The sequence below is a fragment of the Stomoxys calcitrans genome, chromosome 4, assembly GCF_963082655.1.
Source record: "Stomoxys calcitrans chromosome 4, idStoCalc2.1, whole genome shotgun sequence".
In the NCBI taxonomy this organism is placed as follows: domain Eukaryota; kingdom Metazoa; phylum Arthropoda; class Insecta; order Diptera; family Muscidae; genus Stomoxys; species Stomoxys calcitrans.
The window spans coordinates 29310460-29337780 of record NC_081555.1 but is presented as its reverse complement, the minus strand read 5'-3'; the positions used below and the strand labels follow the sequence as shown (position 1 = coordinate 29337780).

Here is a 27321-nt window from a genome sequence, read left to right as displayed (position 1 = left end):
TTTAATATGAATGGTACAAAAAATGTAGCCAAAATGAAATAAAATTGTTTCTTTAAATGAGTTTTTTATATATATTTTAGGATTTTCTTTGATTAACATATGAATTTTATTGCTTAAGGTTATATTCTCACAGTAAAAAACTCAAGAAAAATAATTTCATAGCATTTCAAAAACAATTAGGAAAACGCATCATCAGGGAATAATTTAAATGTGAAACTGGGTGATCTTTTTCGAATTGATGTGGGAGTTTGAATTGATATTATTTATAACAGTTTAGTCCTAAAGAGTTTGACCATAACTCTAAAGGAGATAGAAGTAGGTGGCTATAAAATATTTATTGGCATTGATATGGGCTATTTAAGAAAATTAATTTGGGGACTAGGGATCGTATGGTGTATATAAATTAATGTATAATCACAGTTTCTTCTTTATAACTTTTCACAGGTTTTATCTAAAAAAATTATTTAAATATCTGGTAGCAGTTGACGTCTGGAGCTACAAATCTCTCATTGTGAGTAGTACAAAAATACTTTCTCAAAATTAACTAAATTGTGTCTTTAAATGAGTTTTTCATTTGAATTGTATGCTTTTCTTTGATAAAGGCATGAATTTCGCTATAATGTTTGTATACTTACAGTAAACAATTTTAGACAATTAATTTCATAGCATCCCATAAACAATATGGGAAACACTTCGTCGGGTAAATAATTTCAAACTGAAGGTGAGGGATATTCTTAGGAACTGATTTTGCTTTTGTTTTGGTTTTTAAATAAAAACAGTTTCGTCCTATAGAGTTTGACCATAACTCTGAAGGATTTAACTTTAAATAGGTGGTTAAATTTTTTTTGGTAAAATGAAGAACAATTAAAACCAGTAACCACAATTCATGTTAATTGTTATGAGATACTAGAAAATTAATTTCTGGACCGGGGAGCGTATGATTTATATAAATTATTGTATAATCCCAGTATTTTATTTATAAATACTTTCCCAAAATGAACTAAATTGTCTCTTTTAATGAGTTTTTCTTATGAATCTTATGATTTTCTTTGACAACAACATGAATTTCACTACGAATGTTTGTGTACTTTCGGTAAACAATTTAAGACAAATAATTTCATAGCATCCCTGAAAAAATATGGAAAACACTTCATCGGGTAAATAATTTCAGGCTGAAAGTGGGGGATATTCTCAAGAATGGATTTTGGTTTTGTTTTTTAAATAAAAACAATTTCGTCCTTAAGAGTTTGACCATAACTCCGAAGGATTTAACTTGAAATAGGCGGTTCAAAGTATTTATTTAGTAAAGGGAATAAAAATTAAAACCGGTAACCACAATTCATGATAATTGTTATGAGCTATTGGAAAATTCATTTGGGGACCAGGGAGCGTATGATTTATATAAATTATTGTGTTATCTCAGTTTTTTCTTTATAACAGTTGACACCTGGAGCTACATATCTCTCATTATGAGTAGTACAAAAATACTTTCCCAAAATTAACTAAATTGTCTCTTTAAATGAGTTTTTCATATGCATTTTATACTTTTCTTTGATAACGACATGAATTCCATTGCTGATATTTGTATTCACACAGCAAACAATTGCATAGCATCTTGGAAGCAATATGGAACACTTTTATCGGGTTAATAATTTCAAACTGAAAGTGGGGGATATTCTTAAGAATGGATTTTGATTTTAGTTTGGTTTTGGGTTTTAAATAAAAACAGTTTCGTCCTAAAGAGTTTGACCATAACTCTGAAGGATTTAACTTAAAATAGGTGGTTTAATTTTTTTTTAGTAAAAAGAATAAAAACTCATACCGGTAACCACAATTCATGATAATTGTTATGAAATACTAGAAAATTAATTTCTGGACCAAGGAGTGTATAATTTATATAAATTTTTTTATAATCCCAGTTTTTTCTTTGGCAGGATTTACCAAAAAAATATATTTAAATACCCAAAAGTAGTTAACAACTGGAGCCGCTTATCTCTCATAATGAATGGTATAAAAATACTTTCCCAAAATTAACTAAATTGTCTCTTTCAATGAGTTTTTCATATGAATGTTATGATTTTCTTTGATAGCGACATGAATTCCTCTATTAATGGTTGGTTGTATACTTACTTATACAAACAATTTTAGATAAATAATTTCCTAGCACATAGCACACAACGATGTGGAAAACACTTAATGGGGTAAATAATTTCAAACTGAAGGTGGGCGATTTTCTTGAAAACAGTTTCGACCCTAAGAGTTTGACCATAACTCTAAAGAACTTAACTCGAACTAGGTGTTTTATAATATTTATTTAGTAAAGGTCAATGAAATTAAAATCGCGAACCACATTTAATTTTATATAAGTTATTGTTTTATATAAATTATTGTATAATCCCAGTATTTTCTTTGCAACTTTTCAAAGCCTTTACCTAGAAAATGTATTTAAATACCGGAAAACAGTTGACATCTAGCGCTACATACCTTTCATTTTGAATAGTACAAAAGTTTTTTTTTCCAAAGTTAAAGAAATTTGTCTCTTAAAATCAGTTTTTCATAAGATTTATGTTTTTTTGACAATGATGTGAATTGAATTTATCACGGTTTGACGACTTATAGTGAAGAAGCAAAGAGCATAAATACATTAACTTAATAAAAAAGCTTTGAAATAGAGGGTCCCGAACAAAGTCACACGAAGTTGTTTACATTGTACGTGTGCTTCTATTCGTTTTTCCCTGCATAGGAATTTATGTGCGGATGTGTATGATGCCCATCTATGCTCTAAAGATTGTCACCAGGATAATAAAATCAAACTGATGTTGTCTGAAATTGATTTTTGAGCTTAAACAAAAAACGAATTTTAATTTAAAAGTTTTTGCTCAAAGATTACCCAAAGTTTCCGTATATATTGGCCTTATTCCATACCTGTTTGACCAAAACCGATAAGGAGAAGCTATGGCATACAAGAATAAATAAAATAATAACAAAAAATAATAAGAATCAAATCTAGCTGAAGCACATTTTTCATTGATCATACGCATAAGGGAATTTAAAAAAGTTTGTAAGGTAATTTAAGTTGACATAGCACTTTTTGGATATCCTCCAAAGTGTTCTCCAAAATTTTCACAAATTGTCCTAAAAATTTAAATTAATCTAAAAATAATCACCGTTTCTTCCAAATTTCTGCTAAGTCGTACAATTTTCTGAGTTTTCATATACCCAAGGTAAAATTTTGCTCCTGCTTCTTTTTATTCGATCAAATTCCATTCTATTTCAGTTTTTTATACATGTTATAGTGTTATCATAAACCCTTAATAAGACTTCGCCCCTGTCCTTGGTAAGACTTCGCTTTTTGTCCTATGGTATGGTGTAAATTCGCTCAATGTTACTTTTTGATCAAGGTTTTTTTTATGTTGTATATCTTATGGAAAAAACTCTCCATATGATTTGTTAAACACATTTAATTGTTCAAATAGCTTGCCCCCAAAATTAAAAAATTAATTAATTTTATAAAACAAAGAAAAACCATACAAAAATCCGTTTAAAATAAGATATTAATTAAAAACTGATTTTTTGCCCAGGTTGCGTATGATTTATATAAATTTTGTTAATAAATCAGTTTTTTCCCTAAAACTTTTGATTTAATTAACTTAGGAAATAGATTCAAATTGTTAAAAACAGCTAAGACCTTGAGCTATATTATCTTCTTCAAGCATTAAATAAAAACAATACCAAAAACAATGAAATCTTAGCTTCAAATTGAATTTTCATTTGAACTTTATACTTTCTCTTCATTGGTGTATCCAATTGCCTCGAACTCCGACTTTTTTCATGATCTATAACTGCTTAGGGATTTGCCTTGAGCTATATATGTGTATATAATATTTCCTCTCAAACATTTCAACATGTTTGCTTGCAAATAAATTTCCTAAAACAAGTGTTTTTGTTTTTTCTCTCTTCTCTTAATTATATAAAAATAATAAATAATAATAATAATTTTTTTATATATAAATATTCTAGTTGTATCTATAGTTACAGTATAGAATAGATGTATGTATATATATATATGTATGTATAGAATAGTAGTGTTATTATTTCTTACAGTTTTGGTTTGTTTGTTATTATTGTTGCTGTCTGTTGCTGTGATTGCAGTTCTAGTAGGGCATATAAAACGATTGATGCATTTATAATCATGTAACATAATCACGACTTGTGACATATTCATCACTGTAACGACCAGCTGTTGAAAGTCAAAAGGAAAATATTAGTTGTGTGCTATTGAAGTACTAAAGCACAAGGCAACGCACAGTGGACGAAAATCGAAAAAAAAAACTAGCAAAAATATGCCGTGTGAGAACGGGTAGATATATCTCTGTCATGGAGATTGTGTGCGAAAATCAAAATCAAGGCCTTAGGTTATCTGGATGCCTTTTGGCAGGCCCCCAAAGTAGGTCACATTGGCATTTCGAAAATTTGTTGGGGCCTGCCAAATCTCCGGTTGTGGTCCGATTTTCAAATGTTGGATAGTGCTCAAAAATCCCTGCAAAAAGTCTGCCTGAGGCTTACAATATCTTCACTGGTTTTTGGGGATGTTCGTCTTTTAATTTTTTATACCCACCACCAATATACCAATTTTTTATACCAACCATTCCGTTTGTAACACATCGAAATATCCATTTGCGACCCTATAAAGTATATATATTCTTGATCGTCGTAAAAATCTAAGACGATCTAGCCATGTCCGTCCGTCTGTCCGCCTGACCGTCTGTCTGTTGAAATCAGGCTTGTCTTTAAAATTTGAGATATTGAGCTGAAACTTTGCACAGATTCTTTTTTTGTTCATAGGCAGGTCCAGTTCGAAGATGGCTATAACGGATTATATCTTGATATAGTTTCCATATAGACCAATCCGCCGATTTAAGGTCTTAGGCCCATAAAAGACACATTTATTATCCGATTTTGCTGAAATTTGGGACAGAGAGTTGCGAGTGGCTAACTCGACATCATTCTTTAATTTGGCCCCGATCTGTAGACCGATCTCTCTATTATAGACCGCTCTCTTGATTTAAAGTTTTGGGCCCATAAAAAGCGCATTTATTGTCCGATTTTGTCAATATTTGCGACAGTGAGTTGTGTTAGGCCCTTCAACACCCTTCTTTAATTTGGCCCAGATCGGTTCAGATTTGGCTATAGCTGCCATATAGACCGATCTTTCGATTTAAGGTTTTGGGCCCATAAAAGGCGTATTTATTGTCCAATGTCGCTGAAATTTGGGACAGTGAGTTGTGTTAGGCCCTTTGACATCCTTCCTAAATTTGGTCTAGATCGGTTCAGATTTAGCTATAGCTGTCATATCCTTCTTTAATTTGGCCCAGATCGGTTCAGATTTGGATATAGCTGCCATATGGACCGGTTTTGGCCCCATAAAAGGCGCATTTATTGTCCGATGTCGACGAATTTTGGGAAAGTGAGTTGCGTCAGGCTCTTCAAAATTTTTCTGCAATTTGGCGCAGATCGGCCCTGATTTGGATATGGCCGCCATAGACTGATCTCTCGATTTAAGGTCTTGGGCCCATAAAAGGCGTATTTATTGTCCGATTTCACCAAATTCGGGACAGTGAGTTGTGTTAGGCTCTTCGCCATCTTTATGCAATTTGGCTCAGATCGGTCCAGATTTGGTTTTTGCTGCCATATAGACCGATCTCTCGATTTAAGGTCTTCGACCCTAAGACGCATTTATTGTCCGATTAAAATCGGATTATGACGAGAGGTGGTTTACATATATACTCGATGTGGTGGGTATCCAAAGTTCTACCCGCCTGAACTTAACGCCTTTTTACTTGTTTTTTTTTTTTTGCATTTTCGACCAAGACCTGCTTCGTATTTTGCAGTTTACGAAGATATATCAAAAAGATGTCTCTAACTGTTTTCAGACTGCATATTTTTATTAGATTTTTTCGATTTTCTTCCACTGGGCAACGTTTTGTTATGCAAAATAAAATTTAGAATCCGTGTTTTGGTGAAAGCGGGGAACTCTGATTCATTATGCTTATATTTCTAATATTTGGTTTTTACGTATGGCAAAATGTATGCCGATTGTATTATTTTGCATAAAATTCCGTTGCCTACCTATAAATAGAAAACGGAATATGTCTCTACTTCTTTTACTTCACTTACAATCTTCCATAAGTATGACTGGAGTGGCTTCTGGATTTGTGCTTGTCAGTGTGTGGGACATCATGTTGAAATCATCTTCCATGGAAAGAAAAGAGGAATTCCAGCGTGACCTGGGGGTGGTGCGATGCGATGTAACACCCGTTGTAGATGAATAGAGGCTAAGATTTGTAGGACTGATGACCCCCGACATGGTGGTATAACCCAAGAGCTGTAAGCAAAAATCAAAAAATGATTAAACCACCTAAAACCACCATTCCTAATGAACAACTTACCGGTGTGGTTTGTGTATGGAAATGATTAAAGTATTCACGCCCATTCGTATTGGGATACGGTTGGGCCGATATACGCGTCAACGCCGATGTGGGTGTGGACACCGCAACTGCTGCCGCCGCCGATGAAGTGGGCGATGTCTTACATCTTGCCACATCTATGATGTGTGCATGCGGCGATTGTGTGGGTGCTGGAGGCGGTGATGCCGACGCTGTAGAGGCCACCACCAAATCGGAAGAATTATTATTGCTGCCCACAGTTATGGTGCTGGTTGTAGACTCTTGGGCGGAACTGGTGGAGGCGGTTGTGTTGGTTAGTTTCGAAGTCATTGAGCTTAGGCCACTGCTGGAATTCGAGGTGTGATCGATAGTGGTGTGTTGCTGCTGTGCCTGATGATGTTGCTGTTGCTGCTGCTGATGTCCATGATGATGGTGGTGATGATGATGATGTGAGGAAGGATGATGATGCTGCAAACTCTGGTGATGATGTCGTGGCGAATCACCAGCCGAGGATACACTCGTCAGAGGGGGCGGTGATATGGCGGCAGATGAGGGTGGTGACGCCACCATGGTTAAATCCCCCGTCGAACGTATTATGGCCACCGGCCGGGCCATAGGCGGTAGCGGTGGTGGTGGCAACATGGTGCTGTATTGCTGGTAATGTGCCGCAGCTGCGGCAGCCGAGACTGCTGAAATCTTGGGACCCCGACCCACAGCAGCGGCGGCAGCAGCATGCTGCAATTGAAAATGGGAAGACGTTTGGTGATGATGCACATGTAAGTCGGAAGGATCGCCCGCATTGGCGGCATGTATACCCCCAGTATCCTGGCAGACATAAGCCACAAATTCCGACATATCCTGACCGTGGTTGACCAACTCGGTGGCATATTTGGGTGTAGCGGATGCCTGATGCAGTTGATGTTGATGATGATGATGCTGGTGGTGTTGTTGCTGCTGATGATGGTGTTGCTGATGATGGGCTTCTTCGGCGGCCTCATTAGCATTGGAGTTGGGACTGTTCTGCTGGGGATAATACAAAGCAGGGCTAACCGAGTTTGGCACCAAGGAAGAGCTGACATTGTGTTGCATAAGCACTAAGAAAGAACCAACAATAATTATAAGGGCCAGAGTTACACAGTGGAATAGAAACGAAAAAAACTTGCAAAAATCTGCCTTTTATGAAATTTCAAAAAATATGTATCAAAATTTTTTGAAATTTGTAATGTTTAGAGCTGAGGTTTCAAATAGTTTTCGGTAACCGTTCTCAATCAGCAGATTTTTTACTATTTATTTTTTGACTCCATCCCATTAGAGTCAAAGGCAATATAGCAGTACTCACCTTCTCCTGGCCTCATTTGCCCCATACTCAACAACACTCTATTGCTGGTGGGCGTGTACCTCTGTAGAGCAGGATCATCGGCATTATTGCTGGCAGCGGCTCCGCCATTGCTGCCATTGTCTTCATTTTGCCTCAATATCACAGAGAAACTGCTGCCATCCTGTGGCGAGCCATTGGGATCACTTTTGCAGGTGGTAGCCGAAGAGGCCCTCAGCAGAGAGGAGTTTGAGAGATGCATGCTGCTGCGTGGATCCACAAAGTCAACTAAGTGCCACATAGACATTTCATAGGTTAGTCTTCATTTACTTTACTGGTTACCTTCAATACTTACTGCTGTAACCCGAGGGCAATACCATGGAAGCACTAACCGAGGCCCTGCCATCACTTGCTGTCACCATACCCGCACTGTTAACTCCTCCCACCACCGAACCCAGTGGAGCTCCTGAGGCTGACATTTGATATGTATTGCACTCATAGGCAGCCGCCGGATGCTCCAATTTGATCGAGCTAGCCTGGATGAGATCATTGGCGGTTTCTTCCAATATGGAAGCTAAAATGAAAGAGTTGTTCCTCTCTTAATTCCAACCATACACATGCATTTCGTGGTCTAAACGTAGTGAGTAGAAATTTGCATATGCTTGCATTTGCAAAAATTACCTTTTGACAGCTTCCAAAGCTCCTTGGAAGAGAAAACACCAGTGGCCAAAATTATATCATTGCACACAACACCATTGTAGGGATTGTGGCTGTAGCCTGCAAATGGTGTGTTGTCTACGTCTGAATTGTTATTGTCCTTGATACAAGAAAACTTCAAATGAGCCTCTTCTTCCTGCCGATACATACCTTTGTTCTTGCGCTCTTCTTCTATGTGTTTCTTATTGTCTGAGCTATTGGTGTTGTTGTTGTTGGTGCTGGCATTATGCTCATTGCTATAGAGCATGAGCGAAGGCGTTGAGGGTGTGCCCGGAGGCGGTGTTGTGGGCGTAGGACTACTCAATGGATCGTGGGTATTGATGAAATTGGCCAAATACAAATCGAGTTCACGCACTGAGACATTGATGTGATAGGGATTGACACACAAAGCCGGGTGTATGCATTCGGGAGATTTTTCCAGACGTTCGCCATCGGTGCTCTCCAAAGGTATGGCCTTGAAGAGTATGACCATGACTAGATCGAGCCGCCAAACCTTGTCCGCCTGCCGCAAACAATCGATGCGACGCATTTTGCCTTTCTGATCGGGATTGGAGAGAACACATATCGATTTGCGTTTGCCCGTTATGGACTGTACAAAGTCTTCGCGGCATTCTTGGGTTATGTCTTTGCGTAATTTTCCCAGCAAACGGGAAGCCCATTTCTGTTTAACCTCAGCCTTTTCGTTCTGCAAGGAGTTAAGTAGAAATAAGAAAATTGAGTAAAATTTTTTAAAATCATTAGGTGAACGAGAAAAATCTTCTGTCTGTCTTTCTGTCACGTTCTTCTGGTGTCTGCAATAGGCATTACGTTTCAGGGTCTAACTATAACTGTATGTGACTCAATTTCCCCTCGTTAGAATCTCCCCAGCAGCTTTAGTGATATTTATACCATACACCACTGTAGCACAGGGTATTAGAACTTAGTGTATTTGTTTCTTACTTCCGAAGGAAGAGAGATGGACGGACCCATTGATATGTATACGGATCGACTTATATTCACTTTCTTAGTCCATTAAGCAAGGTATGGTTAGGTTAGGTTGAAAAGAGGGGGCGGATTTTAATGCTCCCCCATGCCACTATAGACATTAGAGTGTCCCAAAAAAAATAATTTTTTTGAAATGCACAACAAACCGATTAGTGGCTTAGGTATTTGTCCATTAGACCGTTCCATCCCATTAGGGCGAAACATTTTTTTGCAAATAGAGAAACGCAAACCCTCATTTATCTTTTTTGATCCTAATGAGCGAAATATGACACATTATGACGATCGGTTAACGATAACCCGTGCCGCCATGACGTCCAAAGTTTTATGTAGTGTCTTCTAAGCAATCCAGTTGAGTATTTTAGATCCTAGCATGACATTGCTAAACTTAGTATACATCTATATGGAATTTATTACAAACCCACAAACTGTACCCAACACCAATACTGTGGCTATGGTGAAATTTGTAATTCGACGCAAAAACTGTACCCTACACTACTACTGGTAAAATGTGTAGTTTGACTCGGATATTCCTGCTGATTCGGCTAAGCCATGTCCGTCTGTCCGCATATCCTTTCTGTGCTGATAGTCCGTCCGTCGTTTTATTGAATTTATCACGAAATTTTGTACATATCGCTTTTTGGCCCAAAAACAAGACACTGTGAGTTTTGATAGAAATCGGTTCAGATTAAGATATAGCTCCCATATATATAATTCGACCGATTTACACTTATAAGGGCCTACTTACTACAATTTTCAACGGATTTGCATAAAATTTGGTATGGAATGTTGTGTTTCTCATCTGAAAGCCAGAGAGTCTGTAAGCCATCTCAATATGCTCCTGAATGGGACACTTCCAATTAAGTTTCCTATCCAAGATCGCTCCTAAGTATTTGACCTTGTCAGTTAACGAAATCGTTTTACTGAGGAAACATGGTGCGCAAAATTGGCCCACCTTCGCCTTTCTCGTGAACAGGCATATTTCTGCCTTCTCTGGGTTAACAATGAGACCTCTGGCTTTAACCCAGTCGTTTGCCATCTCCAAGACCCTTTCGCCACTTCTTCATAGCTGATTAGGATTCTTACCCCTAAGAAGTATCGTCTGCGGGTTCAAATCCAGTCTCAGTCAGCATCCATAATAAAATGCCCCCCTGTGGCGTGCCCTGTGCCACTTTCTTCCTTATATTCGCCCTTGTCTCCTGCCAGGCTTTCGGGGTATATGTAAGTCTTAGGCACACTGTGAAAATACAGGCCAAAGGGGGCGCCATGTAGTCCGCCTCATTCTGTATTAACGCCGGAAATATTCCATCAGGTTAGGATGACTTAAATGGATTGAAGTTCCTGAAGGCTTTCTTGACCATAAAATCCGTTATGATAAGCCTTCGATCAAGAGCATTATTTCAACAATCCCGTGTCTCCGTAAGTTCCGTCGTATCCTGTGGAAAATGCTTTTTCTTCAAAAGCCTCAACATGTCCTCCATTGTTTCTGCTCTCACTCCCATGTCCTCTACTAACGTTTCAGTTTGGACATGGGTTTTTGAGAGAAACTTTTTCATCTTGGTGGCGTCATTAACGCTAAAGACCTGTTCGCAAAAAAGCTTCCAGGAGGCACGTTTTGCCGCTCATACACAACTTCCGCGTTTTTACGACGTGCTTAGTTAAAAAGTCTGCGGACCTCTTTCCCAATATTGCGAATCTCTCCGGTCATTCAGGGTTTTTCTTGGGCTGATTTCCTTTCCCGAAGAGGGCAACTATCTTCGAAGGACCCCATCAGAGCAGTCGCAATCCCGTTGACATTTTCGTCAATGTATTCTATGCTTGGACAATTTAAATTATCTTGCCCAAGGTTTCTTCTGAGTAGTCTTCCGAATTTTGTCCAGTTGGGTTTCAACTTATTCCGGAAGCGTATCGGATTCGGCGCTGGCCGTGCTGTTCTAAACCTAATGTAGCGATGATCAGAAAAAGAGTGTTCCATGGAGACCTTCCAATCCTCAATCTCATCGATTAGAATTCCCGAACATATTGCCGCATCTAATACCTGCTCCCTAATCCTATTACAAAAGTTAGAGCCGTTAACAATATTAAGTGCTATTAGGTCGTTAGTGTTGGTACTACCCCACGAAATTTGGTGAGAGTTCGCATTGCACCCTATTAGTACCTCGTTTCCTGTCTGTTTCGCTTTTCTCTCAAGCCGTTGAAGCTCCGACGTGGGTTGCGGTGTCGGAGAGTCGAAAGCCAGATAAAGTGAAGCCAGGTATGCCCCACCGTCTCCCCGTCTCAATACTGTTGCATCCGACTTTGACAACTCTGGGGAAAATATATAAATCAAATTTGTATGACAAATAACGCAGGTCCTAGGCCGAGTAAGAGTGTTAACATAGAATATGGTTCAGTCCAGAAACTTTGTTCTGGGTCGTCCATGACTCCTGAATTAAGGCAATATAAATCTTGCCCTTGCTGAGAACGTGTGTAGCTGTTTCGGTCCGGTGGAGGTTTATTTGGATGACCGCAATCATTGGTCGTCCATTAAATGATCTTCTTGGGAGTGGGTGATGGTCTCATCGTCCGCTCCCCGTTTTTTAGGCTGCGAAACCTGATAATGTCGGCAATGGTTCCATTGTCGGGTCCCCGTTTTTTAGGATTTGCTAAGTTTCCCGTCCCTGTACTGCCTGATACTAGGATCTTTGCCTATCTTAGTCTTCCAAATCCAAATCTGACCTCAATCATTGGTCCTCCATTAAATGGGCTTCTTGGGAGTAGGAATGGTAGAACTTGGTTCCATCGTCGGCTCCCTGTTCATTAGGCTGCATTGAGACTCCTGTTGCTGCGCTGCCTAAGGTTTCAATATTTGCATCTTTATATATTCTAGTCTTCCGAATCTTGAGACAATCGTTGGGTCCCTGTTCGTTAGGCTGTGTTGGGTCTCTAGCCCCTGCACTGCTTGTCGTTTGAGAATTAGGATCTTTGCTTACCTAGTCTTCCCAATATTGAGAGGGATGGTGATTGTTTTGTCGTCAGCCCCCTGTTCGTTGGGCGGTATTGAGTCACCTGCCACTGCACGGTCTGATGTCTCAATATGAGGATTTCAGCCTATCTTAGTCTTCCTAATCTTGAAAAAGGCATCTTTGCTTCCGTAGTGCGCCATGCCTTTAGTTATAGCCAAGCTTGTCACGGAGACTTGATCAAAGCCAATCACAAGGAGAGTTCCTTCGTCCATCTCCTCCCTGTGGAAGACCTCCTATTTCTCTGCGACCAAACCTTGGGTTTGCTTGCCCAAGAATTCCAAAATGCAACAACTATGTTAAGTAAGGTCTAAATCGGTTCAAACCTGATATGGTCCCGATTATACTTCTTGAACCTTTAGGGGCCACAATTTTTATCCGATTCAGCTGAAATTTTGCACAACGGCTTCTCCTATTAATATCAACATACGTGCCAATCCAATTCCAACAACTATGTTGAGTTAGGTCTGGCGTTCGATTAAGAGGTCGATGAGTACCTTAACAGGGGTCATAAACTATTAAGCACTTGTTTTGCTCCTGTCCGGGTCTGTGATCAGGGTGAACTTGCGAACGTACCTCTGGTATCTCTCCTGAGGTTTGTTAAGGGAGCAGGTTGGTTCCGAAGGGGGAGTGACACAGGCTCCGGCGTAGATAGGTCCGTACTTGCGTAGCGAAGGGCGGTTCTTCACCTCCCACTCGGGGTTCTCCACTTCTCCTGTCTTTTTCTTATTATTCGTTTATAACTTCTAGTACGAGGTCTCTCATTTTCCTTTTTTTTCCCTTTCTCTCTCTAGGGTACCACAATGGGCCAAACTGGCCTCCGAGTGAACTCACGTTTGGTGGGCGACCCATTCAACCTAACCTAACCTAAGGTCTAAATCGGTTCAAACCTGATATAGCTCCCGATTATACTTCTTGAACCACTAGGAAACGCAATTTTTATCCGATTCAGCTGAAACTTTGCACAACGGTTTCTCCTATGATCTTCAACATATGTGCCAACCCAATTATGGTCTTTATCGAGCCATAACCTAATGTCACTCCCATACAAGCCGATCTCCCAATTTTACTACTTGAGTCCCTATAGGGAGCAATTTTTATCCGATTTTGCTGACATTTTGCACTGACTTGGTTGATATAAAGCTCCAATAGCATAGTAATATTAATCCATTATGCTATGTTTGCATATAAAGAGATACCGGACAATGAACTTGACAAGTGCGATCCATGGTGAAGCGTACTTAGCGCGCTTTACTTGTTTAATCTAGGGGCGTTCAGATTTGTACACTAGCTCCCATATAGAAATACGGGATTCTCATGAAATTTGGCATGAAGGATTCTCTTTTGGCTCTCGAAATTACTGGTGAATTTCATAGAAATCGGTGTAGATTTAGATATGTATGTTTTATTACCGATCTAAACCACTCTGCTGAAGCCCATAAAACTGAACTACATATAGCGTCCATATGGTGGTTTTGTCCAATACCCACATCTGGATAGGTGTAGGGTATTATGTAGTCTGCACTGTCCGGCGTTTGTCTTTCCTTAATTGTTTTTTTTTCTGGCTTACCTGTAGTTCATCCTTGCAATGTCGCTCCTCCTCCAATGACATGCGTTTCTCATGTTTCTTGTAGTATTTACGCTTGGCTGCTTGTAAGTTGAACCACGAGTACGAAAATGATTTGACATATGGCAACAGGGCTTCAATGAACGGATGAAACTCATCCTGTATAAATAGGCAGGAAAAGGAAAAACAAATCATAAATTAATATCGGTTTCAAGTCAAACTCAATTAGACATAGAAAAAAAGAGTAAACACCGATAGATGAAGGAAACCACTAAATACGTTACGGCAGGATATATAAACATACATACATACGAGTACATATAAATACGATTAGATTGGATAAGTAGATTTATAAATACATATGAGTATTAGTAGATTTATGCTATTGTATATATAGACACACATACACAGAGATAAGTACAACGAATAAACGAATCAAAGTTAGTAATCAAATGCATGTCATATTATCTTGCTTAGAGGGTTGCAGGTTTAGATTTCTGTTTTATTTTTTATTTTTGTTAAAGTTTTTCGATTTCCGTTTCCTTAAAAATTGAAGTGGAATCTCCAATAGAACTAATAAACATAGAGAGAGAGCTATAAATGAAGGATAACAATAAGTAACACACACACATTGTCTTTGAAAGTTCCAGACCACAGATCGATAAGATTAATGAAGTTTTATAAAGAGAGAAAGAGAGAGAGAGAGCAACACACATTTAGAAAACACACCGATTTATATAAAAACATTTACATTTAAAAGAAAAATACACATATACACTGATTAATATGAACTTGAGTTATATTAGCTAAAACACAATCGAATTTGTTTGTTGTTTATTATTGTTTAGATGTTTTTTCTAATGCATAATAGGGTGGGGTGGATCGGATTTTAAATAAAGAAAATATGTTGTGCTCGATAGGAAAAAGAAAAATGAATAGTTAAAAAATTGGTTTGCTTTATCGTTTGTTTGCGAGCAAAATTAGTTAAAAGGGGATTTTTGCTGAGAGGCTGTAATTTAAAAATATATGCTGTTTGGCAATGCAATCAGAACGATCCTGATACAAACCTCGTTAAGGTAGACATAACTAAACAAAAAATTAAATGTTTTAAAGCCTTGCGTAAATTTAGGGCAAACCGAGGCCAGTCAACTCAACAGAGAAACAGAATACCTGAAGATTCTTTTAGGCGATCTGATGATCTCTTTAGGAGATCTGATGATCTCTTTAGGAGATCTGATGATCTCTTTAGGAGATCTGATGATCTCTTTAGGTGATCTGATGATCTCTTTAGGAGATCTGATGATCTCTTTAGGAGATCTGATGATCTCTTTAGGAGATCTGATGATATCTTTAGGAGATCTGATGATCTCTTTAGGAGATCTGATGATCTTTTTAGGAGATTTGATGATCTCTTTAGGAGATCTGATGATCTTTTTAGGAGACTTGATGATCTCTTTAGGAGTTCTGACGATCTCTTTAGGAGACCTGATGATCTCTTTAGAAGAACTGATGACCTCTTTAGGAAATCTGATGATCTCTTTAGGAGATCTGACGATTTCTTTAGGAGATCTCGTAATCTCTGTAGGAGAATCGAATGATAGTTTTATATGGGAGCAATATCAGGATATGCACCGATTTGAGGCTATCGTGGCGCAGGGGTTAGCATGTCCGCCTATGACGCCTGGCTTCAAACCCCGGCGAGATCAACAGAAAATTTTTCAGCGGTGGTTATACCATTACTTAGGCTAGCTCCATTTGTGAAGTATCCTGCCATGTTAAAACTCTTCTATCAAGTGGAATTTGGAAAAAGGACGTCCGTTAACATTGAGCTTAAACTTTAATCGGATTGCACTCATTGATATGAGAGAAGTATCCCCGGTCCCTTATGAAATGAAATAATTGGCACATGTATAGGGCGTCATAACAAAAACAATATTTAAATCAAATCAGATACGTATTGGGCTCGGATAGGGCTAGATGTGTTATAAAGGAGCAGTTTTTTTCCTATTCCGGCCCGGGATGAGTATGAGTATCATCATTATCATATAAAGCACAGCTGAGAGCTATAAGGCGTATCCAGAGATAGTGGACGGCTTCGTGGGTATGCAGAGTAGTTGCAACTTCAGTTGCGGACAATCAGCTGTTTCAGAGTAGAGTTTCAATGAGAGGGCGGGCGGCTCCGTCTCTTACTTAAATACTGGGTGCCTTTAATGCTCGAAACTACAGAGTGAGTTATTGGTGGGATAAGAGGGGATAGCCACCGCTGAAAACTTTTTCTGATGAGAATTTGAACCCAGGCGTTCAGCATCATAGGCGGACATGCTAACATCTAGGCCATGGAGGTCTCCTCTGTGTCGAAATGCTACTGAAGCCAATAATGCGTTATAAAGAAAAGCCCTGAAATCTGTAGCAACATACCGGGCGAAGGGGCGGTATCGGGAAAAGAGAGAGAGAGAGGAGAAAAGTCTATTCTACAGGGAAATGTAAAGACATGAATTTGAGCGAATGGAAATGTACAGCATATAGAATGAAGTTCGGAAACTTTACCAAACCGATGGTACAAGAACATCTCTCTGCAGAGACAAAGAATGAAATCTGTAACCAGATACAGATAGTGTACTTAGAACATGAAAAAAGGAGGTCCCTTATCATTGAGCTTAAAATTGAATCGGACAGCACTCCGAGAGAAGTTTGCCCCAGTTCCTTAATGGAATGTTCATGGGCAAATTTGCATTTGCAATGAGGCTTTAGGCTACGTTTAGGTTAGGTTTAAGCGGCTATCTGCAATCAGATAAACTAAGAAATGTTCGTCAATTTCTTAGCCACAGGAAGTGCAAAACGAAGATTCCTTCTAGTTCCTACCTTTGGCCATCCAGATCGTTTAAAAAAGTCAAACAAATTGCGAATGTTCACATTCGATAATTCAGACTGGCCTCAAAAATATGAGGATTAGTCTGACGTCTTTCTCGACGACCTCACACCTTATACAAAAAGATAGATAAAAGTAAACTAAACAAGTAAAAACGAGTTAAGGTCGGCCGGACCGAATCTGGGTACCCACCACCATGTATTCCGTTAAAAATTTTTTCTTAACAACTCAGTTTGTATTTGAATTATTTTGTAACAATCAAATCGGGAATTGAATTCGGCTTTTGTGGCCTCAATAATGTATATCGGGATATATTATTAAGTGGGCCTGTATCAGTTATAGGCCGATTCAGATCATACTTGGCAAGGATGCTGAAAGTAGTTACAGAAGTCTTTGTGCCAAATTTCTGCCAAATCGGATGAAAATTGACGCATTTAGGCGTTTGAAGTAAAATTGGGGATCGGTTTATATGGGGTCTATATCAGTTTGTAAACCGATTCGAATCATACTTACCATGGATGTTGAAAGTCAGAACATTATTTTTTGGCCAAATTTCAGCTAAATCGGATAAAAATTGAGGCTGCTGGGGGCCCAAGAAGTCAAATCCTGGGATCGGTTTATATGGGGACTGTATCAGTTCTACTTGGATGTTGGAAGTCAGAGCAGAAATTCTTTCCCCAAATTTTAACCAAATCGGATGAAAATTGAGGCCTCTAGGGGTTCAAGAAGCCAAAGCTGGGAATCGATTTATATTGGGGAAGTCAGAGCAGAAATTCTTTACCCAAATTTTAACCAAATCGGATGAAAATTGAGGCCTCTAGGGGTTCAAGAAGCCAAAACTGGGAATCGATTTATATTCGGGGAAGTCGGAACAGAAATTCTTTGCCCAAATTTTAACCAAATCGGATGAAAATTTGGCCTCTAGGGGTTTAAGAAGCCAAAACTGGGAATCGGTTTATATTGGGGCTATATCAGTTTATAGACCGATTTGGATCGTACTCGCCATGGGTTTTGGAAGTTAGAACAAAAGTCTTTGTGCCAAATTTCAGCCGAATCTGGTAAAAATTTAGAATTCTTGGAGCTTAGGAAATCAAAACTAGAGATCAGTTTATACGGGGGCTATATCCAAATCTAAACCGATATGACCAATTTGATATTTCCAAGGTTGTTGGAATGATTGAGATCGAAAAGAAATCTCTGTGCAAAATTTCGGATATATTTAATTGTTCTACCGCTGTCGCGATTTCCACAGACGGAGGGACTGGCCTGGCTAGATCGACTTAATTTTATAGGGTCACGGATCAATATTTCGAGGTGTTGCAAACGGAATGACTAGATAAGCGGTCATTGCCATCCTGTGGTAGTGGGTATAAAAATAATACAGTTTTTATTAAGAAACAAGTAAGAGCGTGCTAAGTTCGGCCGGACCGAATCTTATATACCCTCCACCATGGATGGCATTTGTCGAGTTCTATGCGCAGTATCTCTTTTTAGGCAAACAAAGAATATTGAATAAGAATATGCTATTGTGTAATATTTCAGTTCATTCGGATAAGCATTGCGCCTTGTAGGGGCTTAAGAAGCAAAATCGGGAGATCGGTTTATATCGGAGCTGTATCAAGCTATTGATCGATTCAGACCATATTAGACACGTATAAGGCAGCTATATGAAAACATGGACCGATTTGGCCCATTTACAATCCCAACAGACCTACACTAATACAAGCTTAACTAGTTTAACTCCTTCGAAAGTTAGCGTGCTTTCGACAGACCGACAGACGGACGGACGGACATAGATCGATTGAAAATGACATGACGATCAAGAATATATATACTTTATGGGGTCTCAGACGCATATTTCGAGGTGTTACAAACATAATGACGAAATTAGTATACCCCCATCTTAAGGTGGAGGGTATAAAAAGAATGTAGATAAAAATGTGCTTTGTGTTGACGAATGAAGAGAAATGAGAAAAATTAAAAGAGTTTTAAAACAAGAATATAGACCTCAAATATACCGTCACACCGGTAAAGGTAAAAGAGTTTTAAAACAGGAATATGGACTTCAAATATACCTTCACATCGGTAAAGGCACAATAATAATAATCAATCTAAAAAAATCAAATTAGGTGATAAGTCTTCTTATAATTTGGCATAATTTAATGGGGGCTAATATATTCGTGAACTTTTCTCGATCATATTTGGTGTAGATGGCCCTAAGTGAATTTCACATATCCAATACGTGCAAATCTTCGCCAGCTGATCGCATTCTTCTCAAAGCTTTTCAGTTCATATGACCCTGTTTGGTTCTAGACTAAGCTGTCACTCATTGCGACAGCTGAACCATTAACTGGCGCACCGAATTATTTTCTTAATCGATTGGGACATTGATCGATCAATCGATGACAGCAAGACATTTGTCATGCCTAACGAAACTTTCCAAATGCAAAATCTGCTGGTCTCTGCCTATCTAGGCAAAATTCAATCTATGAAATTTTAGTCTATGTTGTTTTGTGTTTTCTTATTTGTTTATTTGTAATTTTTTAAGTAATTTTAAGCACTTAGTATGCATTGTTTCACCTACTTTGGTGAAATCATGTGGCTTGGAAAATACCACTACCAAAAACAAAAACGAACATGAAAACATTAAAATAGCAAAGGTACCTGCACGGCTGCTTATGGATTATTTTTGCATTACAACTCTATTGGCAGTGTGAGTGTAAAACTGACCTACCAAAATATTCCAAGTGAACGCTTGTTAGTCTGCATGCACCAGGCGGCGTTGGACAACACAGTCGCTGGAACGCATCCTAATTGGTATGCAAAACTTGTAAATGTGATGACTACGCATTGAGAATAGAAAAAAATACCACATGAGCTATAAAGTGCATAAGAAGCTCACTATGATGATGAAGAAGAAGCAGCAGAAAAGAAGTCAAATAGGCTATTAAATAAAATGGGCCTGCATAAGGCAAGGCTTAGAAAGACGACTTTAACATTAGGTCAATGTACGGATATGTTTATTATTTGTGTTAGAAATTAAGTGAAAATGTTTGCAAACTCCAACTACGAAACCCATTTCGTTAGGTATTTTAGAATATTTGTAAATATGTATGTGTGAAGGGTCTTATTTTAAGAGTGACAGAAGTTTCAATTGATATAAATCGTAATATGTAAAATGCAACTAAAAAGTATATTTGGAGGTCAAAAGTATAAATAATTTTAATAGCCGCCACCACCATAGAATGGGGGATATACTAATCTAGTCATTGCGTTTGTAACAACTTGAAATATTGACCTGAGACCCTATAAATAAATATATATTCTTGACCATCGTGACATTCTGAGCCAATCTAGCCAGGTCCATTTGTTTGTCTGTCTGTCGATCGATGTAAGTCGTTGGGGTTTGCCAATTTGGCATATCGGTATAGATTTGTATATAGTCCCCATATATAGTCCAAGCAGCCTCAATTTTCATGCGATTTGGCTGGAATTTTGCACAAGGACTTGAGTTTTGACTTCCAATATCAGCGCCGAGTATAATCCCAATCGGTCTATAAACTGAAATTTTGCATAAGGTCTTCTGTTCTGACTTCTTACCATTCCATTGCCGAGTATGATCCGAATCGGTCTGTAAACAAGTATAGCCCCATATAATCGATCCCAAGATTTGACTTCTTGAGCCCCTAGCAGCCTCAATTTTCATCCGATTTGACTGAAATTCGGCACAATGACTTGGGTTCTGACTTCCAATATCAATGCCGAGTATAATCCGAATCGATCTATAAGCTGATATAGCCGCCATATAAACCGATCCCCGGATTTGTCTTCTTGAGCTTCTTAAAGCTTCAGGTTTCATCTGATTTGGCTGAAATTGGCACAAGGACTTCCGTCCTGACTTCTAACCATTCCATTACCGAGTATGATGCGAATCGAAATATAAACTGATATAGCCTCCAGACGCGGTTTTCATCCGATTTGGCTTAAACTTGGCACAAAAACTTCTGCCATAGTTTCCAACATCCATCCCAAGCATGATCCGAATCGGCTCCAATATAAACCGATTCCTGGATTTGACTTCTTGAGCCTTTAGAAGCGCCCCCATTTTCATCTAATTTGGTTGAAATATGGAACAAAAACTTATGACTTCCAACATCTATGCCATCTATGATTCGAAAAGGTCTATATATATCAAGTATATTTTCTATAAGCACCTAGAGAGAGAATATGACCGCTGCCCCGCCCATGATATTAAATCGTTCTGGGAGATTTTAATGCAGTAGGAAAGTTTATATTGAAGAAGCCATAGAGTAAATCGTTGAGCAAATAGTTGAGAAGATCGATTGATTAATGCCTTAGCAAAGGCCTTAAAAGTTGAAATTGGGAGATGCATATATATGAAAGCTATATCTAAAACTGATCAAATGTCTATGAAATTCATCAGTCATTAGATGAGTTATAAGAGAAACCTTCGTGCCAAATTTTGTGAAGATCGGTAAACAAATAACTAATTATTGAGTATTATTTAAAATCGGTCGAAAATATTTATGAGAGCTATATCTAACTATGAACCGACTTCAATTAAATTCAATAGCAATTCCGGGAATCATAAGGGACTCCGTTGCGCCAATTTTCGTGTGAATCGGTTAACAAATGGCAAAATAATTGTAATACTAGTCCAAATCGGACGTACATATATATTTCAGCTATATCTCTCGTGAAAAATTTCGTGGGAATCAGTTTACAAATGACAATATAATTGCAATTTTAGTCCAAATCGGACGAACGGATCTATATCTAAATCTGAGCAGATTTCTATGAAATTCACCAATAATATCGAGACTTCAAAGGAAATCCTTCGAGCAAAATTTCGTGAATCGGTATACAAATGTGGATATATTTGCAATTTTAGTCCTAATCGGACGAACATATGTATGGGAGCTATATCCAAATCTGAAGCGATTTTTTCCAATTCCAACTGCTTGATGAAAGCACCCCTTTTCCCTATGCGCAGTGGCAAACCATTGCCCACTTTATGGAAAATGCCGCGAAATCCGTACTTGGGTACCGGAATCCTCCCCCAAGAAACCCATGGTACGACCAAGAGTGTTGAGATGCTACTGAAGCCAAGAATGCGTCATACAGAGCAACCCTGACATCAGTAGCAACGCGCCAGATGGAGGAGAGGTATTGGGAGAAAAGGAGAGAGGAGAAACGCCTATTCCGCAGAAAGAAGAAGGAAATGGAAAGTGCGGACACAATATACCAAAGGTCTTCGAGTAAAGCGGCTTGTAAACGAGGTTGCTATACGAATGCCTTTCAAACTAGCTGACTCAAACAATGGGACTTCAATACCAATCTTAAAGACCCAATAGAAGAATGGACGAGATTGTTGGAAACCGCTGTAAACTTCGGTTGCCTCAAAGAGTCTAAACAAATTGTGACCCACCGATTCAACAAGATGTAGGTAAATTGAAGCGCTGGGATTGACGATCCAAAAGGCATTGTTCCTGAAGAATTATTTGACAGTTAATCATCCACACCACTAATGTCTTGCTGATTGCTGGTAGCAAGAGGACATTTGCGTAAAGCTTCATTCGTTCGAAGGGTCAATGATTTCGACTGACAGACGGACATGGTAATCTAGAGTAACAATAAAATAGTCATCGCAGCCGAATCGAGAGGTGAGGACAGCGGGCTGACGGCAGCAGTGAGCGAGGGCTTTGCAAAGCTCACAAGAAGACCGGGAAGGCAACTCGGGCACCGGCAGCGTAATCGAGCGAAGGTGCAGGATGATGTAAGAGATAGAACTGATATTCCAGGCATTTCTAATTAAGCTGGAAAGAGAACCAGATCTCCCGCAGAGCATAATACTGCTAAAATGCTGAATAAGAAAATAGCTCCCCGATTTAAAGTACTCTGTAGCTCCCCGATTTAAAGTACTCTGGGAAAACCAAGCCAGCCCTCCCGCAATGGAGACTCCAGACAGTGTCTTTCGGAGGGAGACAACGTCGGAATAGGAACGAAAGAAGCGCTCACGGCCCCTGAGTCTTCATAGAGGAGGCCACAGCCATTCCAAAAGGAGGCCACAGCCATCACAGAACGGGAAGATGGTCGCTGAGAATGGTAAGGAGCCGCCCTATTACGCCAGAGTGGCAAGGAAGCACAACAGATATGAACTGACTTATGCAGTCATCAATATCGGCAGTGCATCAGGTAGGATTCCACCAGATCATCGGTCGCAAGTGAAGGATCTGGTTAACGAGCGGGTTTTCGAACATATGTGGAACTCTGTAGAGGGTCCACCCATACAAATGATGAGCTGCGAGTATAGAGGGGACATGTTTAAGCTGCGTTTTGTGTCGGCGGAGTGAATTTAAACCGTCAAACAGCTCGTCAGAGGTATCCACGCTCCCTGGGAGGGCCCAAAGCTCGACCTTGTGAGGAAGATGGACATCTCCCAGCTCAAAAAGGCGACGGATGCGGCAGTAAATTTGCGACGGAACGCATGGGCAAGCCAAACCAAGGTTTGGTCGCAGAGAAGTGGGAGGTCTTCCACAGGGAAGAGATGGAGGATAGAACTCTCCTTGTGGTTGGCATTGATCAAGTCTCTGTGACAAGTTTGGCTAAGACTAAAGGCATAGAGCACTACAGGAGTAAGGCTGTATTTTTCAAGATTGGGAAGACTAGGATAGGCAAAAACCCTCATATTGAGACATCAGGCGGTGTAGTGGCAGGTGATACAATACCGCCTAACAAACGGGGGGCTGACGACGAAACTCACAGATATTGCGCATTAAGTGGACCTCAATCCGAGGATAGTCCACTGGCTCTAAAGGAGCGTGATAAGACCGATACTGACTTACGCCTCAGTAGTTTGGTGAACTGCAATGAATAAAAAGTGCATAGGCGGAACGATGAGGATCACGCCCACTAGGGCACTGGAAACTAGTCTAGATATCCGACCCAAGGACATACAGATTAAGTGCGAGGCAGCCACAGCGGCTATGAGACTTAAGGTTATAGGAGAATGGATTGGGGATAGGAGCAGTACATACCATCGCGGTATAATAGAGGCCACGATAGGAAACGTAGAAGGAATGAAAGAGGTTTCTGATCGGATACCTGAGACGACACTTGAGGTCGAGTGCGAGGCACTGCTGCCAGCGGCACAGACTTGGATTGAAGGAACGCATCTGCAAGATCATGTTACCCGGATGGATCAACGCTAGAAGACAGAGTCAGCTTGGGGATCTTCATTGGGATTCTTCATTCACCCAGGGACTGAGATCTGTTTTAGACTGAAGGCGGAGATCCGGGCGATCACGGAATGTGTGAGGTGGTGTGGTGTTAACGCGAGGATGTCGAGTATGAAGATCTTTACGGAAAGTAAAATTATCATAAGGGCAATAACAATCAGGACGGTAAGATCACGACCCGTCTTGGAGTATAAAAAGGAGATTAACGCCTTCTCTGAGGATGGCACGATGCGCATCGTTCGGGTCTCGGGCCATAGCGGAGTAACTGGGAATAAAAAAGCAGGCGATTTAGCAGTGGAGGCCAGAGAATTGCCGTCAATAAATTTGGTTAACCAGAAGCCTTTTGGGTCTTCGAATGTGCTTGTAACCATGTGGAATAGATATCGGTCGGTAGGACGTCGATCGTGTGAAGACGAGGCTACGAGTATTACTGAAAGGAAGTAAGAAGGAGGTTAATATAGCTTTCGGTATCATAACGAGACACATAGGACTACGAGCTCACTTATGTAAAATCGGTGCAGCAAGTGATAGCATGTGTAGGGTATGCGGGGAAGATGATGAGATGCTGGAGCATTTCCTATGCCATTGTCTCGCTTTCGCGTCTAACAGATACCGGCACTAAGATAGGGACACAATATCAGACATGAACCAACTTAGGGGAGTGGCATGGAAAACAATTAAAGATTTTGTAGGTAGCACGGAATTCCTAACTTAGATTTTTTTTCGAGGTTACCTTTTTAGTATTTAGAGCGTAAAACAAGCCGATTACTGGCTTAGGTGTATGTCCATAGTGGAATAGTGCGGATTAATTTTCGCACACTCTTTTCAACCTAACCTAAGTACCAAAGATCGGCAAGTTTCAGAATTTTTTCCCATTATTGCACGACAAAAGATTGTGAAATTTAAGAATTATTCCAAACTTTTTTAATTTTTTGAAAATTTGATATGTCATTGCAAAATCTGATCTTAAATTTTGTTTGTTATTTTTTGGTAATTATGCCCACTGTTCTTGTATATATCCTAACTTTTCAAAAATTCACTATGAAAGTGTTGAAGTTTTTCGCCCATTATGTGGTTTAAAAAAAAAAACCTTCCCAAAAAATAACTCAAATGAATCTCCCATAAGCTGTGTAAAAACGGTGTTGAAATACATCAAGTCTTGCAAAACGGAAAAAACACACGACGAGGGCTAAACAACAACAGAACAGAAGAAAACTGAAGGGAAAAAATCAAAACAAACCAATATCATTTGATGGATAGGCATCAGACAACAAAAAAGGGGGTCACACCGATACAAATAAACCTCGACTAGACATATACACAACCATATGGATATAACAAACCAAACACATCAAATGAATAGAGGGCCCAAAAAATAGGGAAAGAACGAAAACATAACGGTTTATTAAGGACATTATGTATGAATGAACAACACACACCAATATAAAAACGAAAAAACGAACGAAACCAAAACTGAAACCAAACACAGATTGAAAGAGAGGTAGAAAAGTGAAGAGTATGGGTAAGTGAGTGAGTGTACGCCAGTGTGTTGGTGCAGTTGTATGAGTGCAAGAGTAAAAAAAACGAGACAGGAAACGGAAATAACAAAATATGATGAAAACAAGTACACCAAAAGACAAACTTGGTATCATTTTTTATGAGGAGAAGTAAGACGACACACACACAGCAAATAATCAAAATAGGATACAAACATACAGACAAACAGACGACGACCAAACGAAATCAACCATCGACAAACAAACAAACCTTACAAAATTTTTGTGGAAAATCAAAAACAACAAAAAACAAAGAGAAGGTATAATAACAATAAAAAACAACAACAACACACACACACACACAAAGAGAGAGATTTGTTAGTAACTTTGGTTGTTGTTGATGATGATGTTGGCTTTTTGGTAATTACTTAGTTAACGAATTCGAGTTGGTTTTGTCAGATAGGCTTTCTATTTTGAAATTCTTTTTTTTTCACTTCGATAGGAATAACAAGAGAAGGAGTAAAAGGAAACTTGAAAAATAACCGTTGAATATGGAGGGGGGAGCTTTCATTTGTTTCGTTCTGTGGCTAAATGGAAATGTTGATCCTTCACTTTTTTCATTTCAGCCGAAATGTAAAATATTTTCATTTCAGTTCATTCGATGCATTATGGGTTTGGGCTTCGTTTGTTTTGATAATCCTTGTCTTACAAAGTTATGAGGTAAAAATATGGCAAAAACGTAACTTTCAAACTAGGCTGTTAGTCTTGTTAGCAAATTAGTCACTTGGTTTATAAATGTGTGGTTAGTTTTTGTTTCTGTTAGACTGTTAGACCACTTTAACTTAGTTCACTTCAAAGAAAGTTTGGTAATTTTTTGTTTGTTTGTTTAGTTTTAAAAACTGATACCACGTATAAGTTCAGCACCTGTCCTGAGGATGATGTTTGCAGATAAGAGTTAACGTCCGTCTCGATCATACAGCTACGCAGTGAATCAGGTATAAACATGCCTTGTGAAAAAGGCTTTTGTATGTTACTCCGTTGTTCGTTGTTGTTATTATTGATGAGAATGGTGTTTCTCTGTTTGCCTTTTGCAATTGTTGTTAGTCGTTGTGGTTTGCCTTGGTTTTTTGTTGTTTTTGTTTTTTTTTTATTGAGTTTTACAGGATGTTGTTTCTAGTTTTTGTTATACTTGGAAGACCTTTGGTTTTATTTTTGAATTTGAGCTTTTCTTTTCATGTCTTGGATGGCTGTGTCTAGTTGAAGTGATGAAATTGGGTCTGGAAAAATATAAAAAAAAAATATTTTATTTATTAGCGTGTTGTACTCTTTTATATACGGTTTTCAGTTTTTTAAATACTAGCTGAACCTAGCCCGCCCGCTGCGCCTTCCTTTACAATATATGGAATAAAATTTCCTTTGAATACTTATATTCGATAATTTAAGAGATTTTAATGAAATACCATGCTGCGAAAATGATGATTTGAAGACAATATGATCTTTATTGGTCTCTGAGATCGCTCAGAGGGTTTTGGGTCATTTCAGTTTGGATGTTTGATGTAATCATTCCTACAATCCTTTATTTGGGCCCAATATTCCCATTGGGAATTTGGGGGTGGGGTGGTCTTGCAAACATAACGACCCGAATGGGGATATATATAACTTCGTTCTA

General features: G+C 39.0%; 1 protein-coding gene across 21 annotated transcripts in view; it reads right to left on the bottom strand.

Moving 5' to 3' along the window:
• Window positions 1-3509: 3509 nt before the first annotated feature.
• LOC106083366 (homeobox protein cut) overlaps window positions 3510-27321 on the bottom strand; it is a 41081-nt gene continuing 17269 nt past the window's right edge. For 15 of the 21 annotated variants that reach the window (XM_059366391.1, XM_059366393.1, XM_059366401.1 and 12 more), the window contains 9 exons: window positions 26559-26929; window positions 14032-14187; window positions 8629-9163; window positions 8443-8562; window positions 8117-8359; window positions 7786-8049; window positions 6450-7540; window positions 6178-6385; window positions 3510-4240 (listed from right to left, as the gene is read on the bottom strand). In XM_059366391.1, the coding sequence (XP_059222374.1) occupies window positions 4191-4240; window positions 6178-6385; window positions 6450-7540; window positions 7786-8049; window positions 8117-8359; window positions 8443-8562; window positions 8629-9163; window positions 14032-14187; window positions 26559-26657 (2766 nt within the window). In that variant the 5' untranslated portion in view covers window positions 26658-26929 and the 3' untranslated portion in view covers window positions 3510-4190. Of the gene's footprint in view, window positions 4241-6177; window positions 6386-6449; window positions 7541-7785; window positions 8050-8116; window positions 8360-8442; window positions 8563-8628; window positions 9164-14031; window positions 14188-26080; window positions 26524-26558; window positions 26930-27321 lie in introns of those variants that run through there. The other 6 variants (XM_013246436.2, XM_013246444.2, XM_059366407.1 and 3 more) reach the window with 6 other exon arrangements.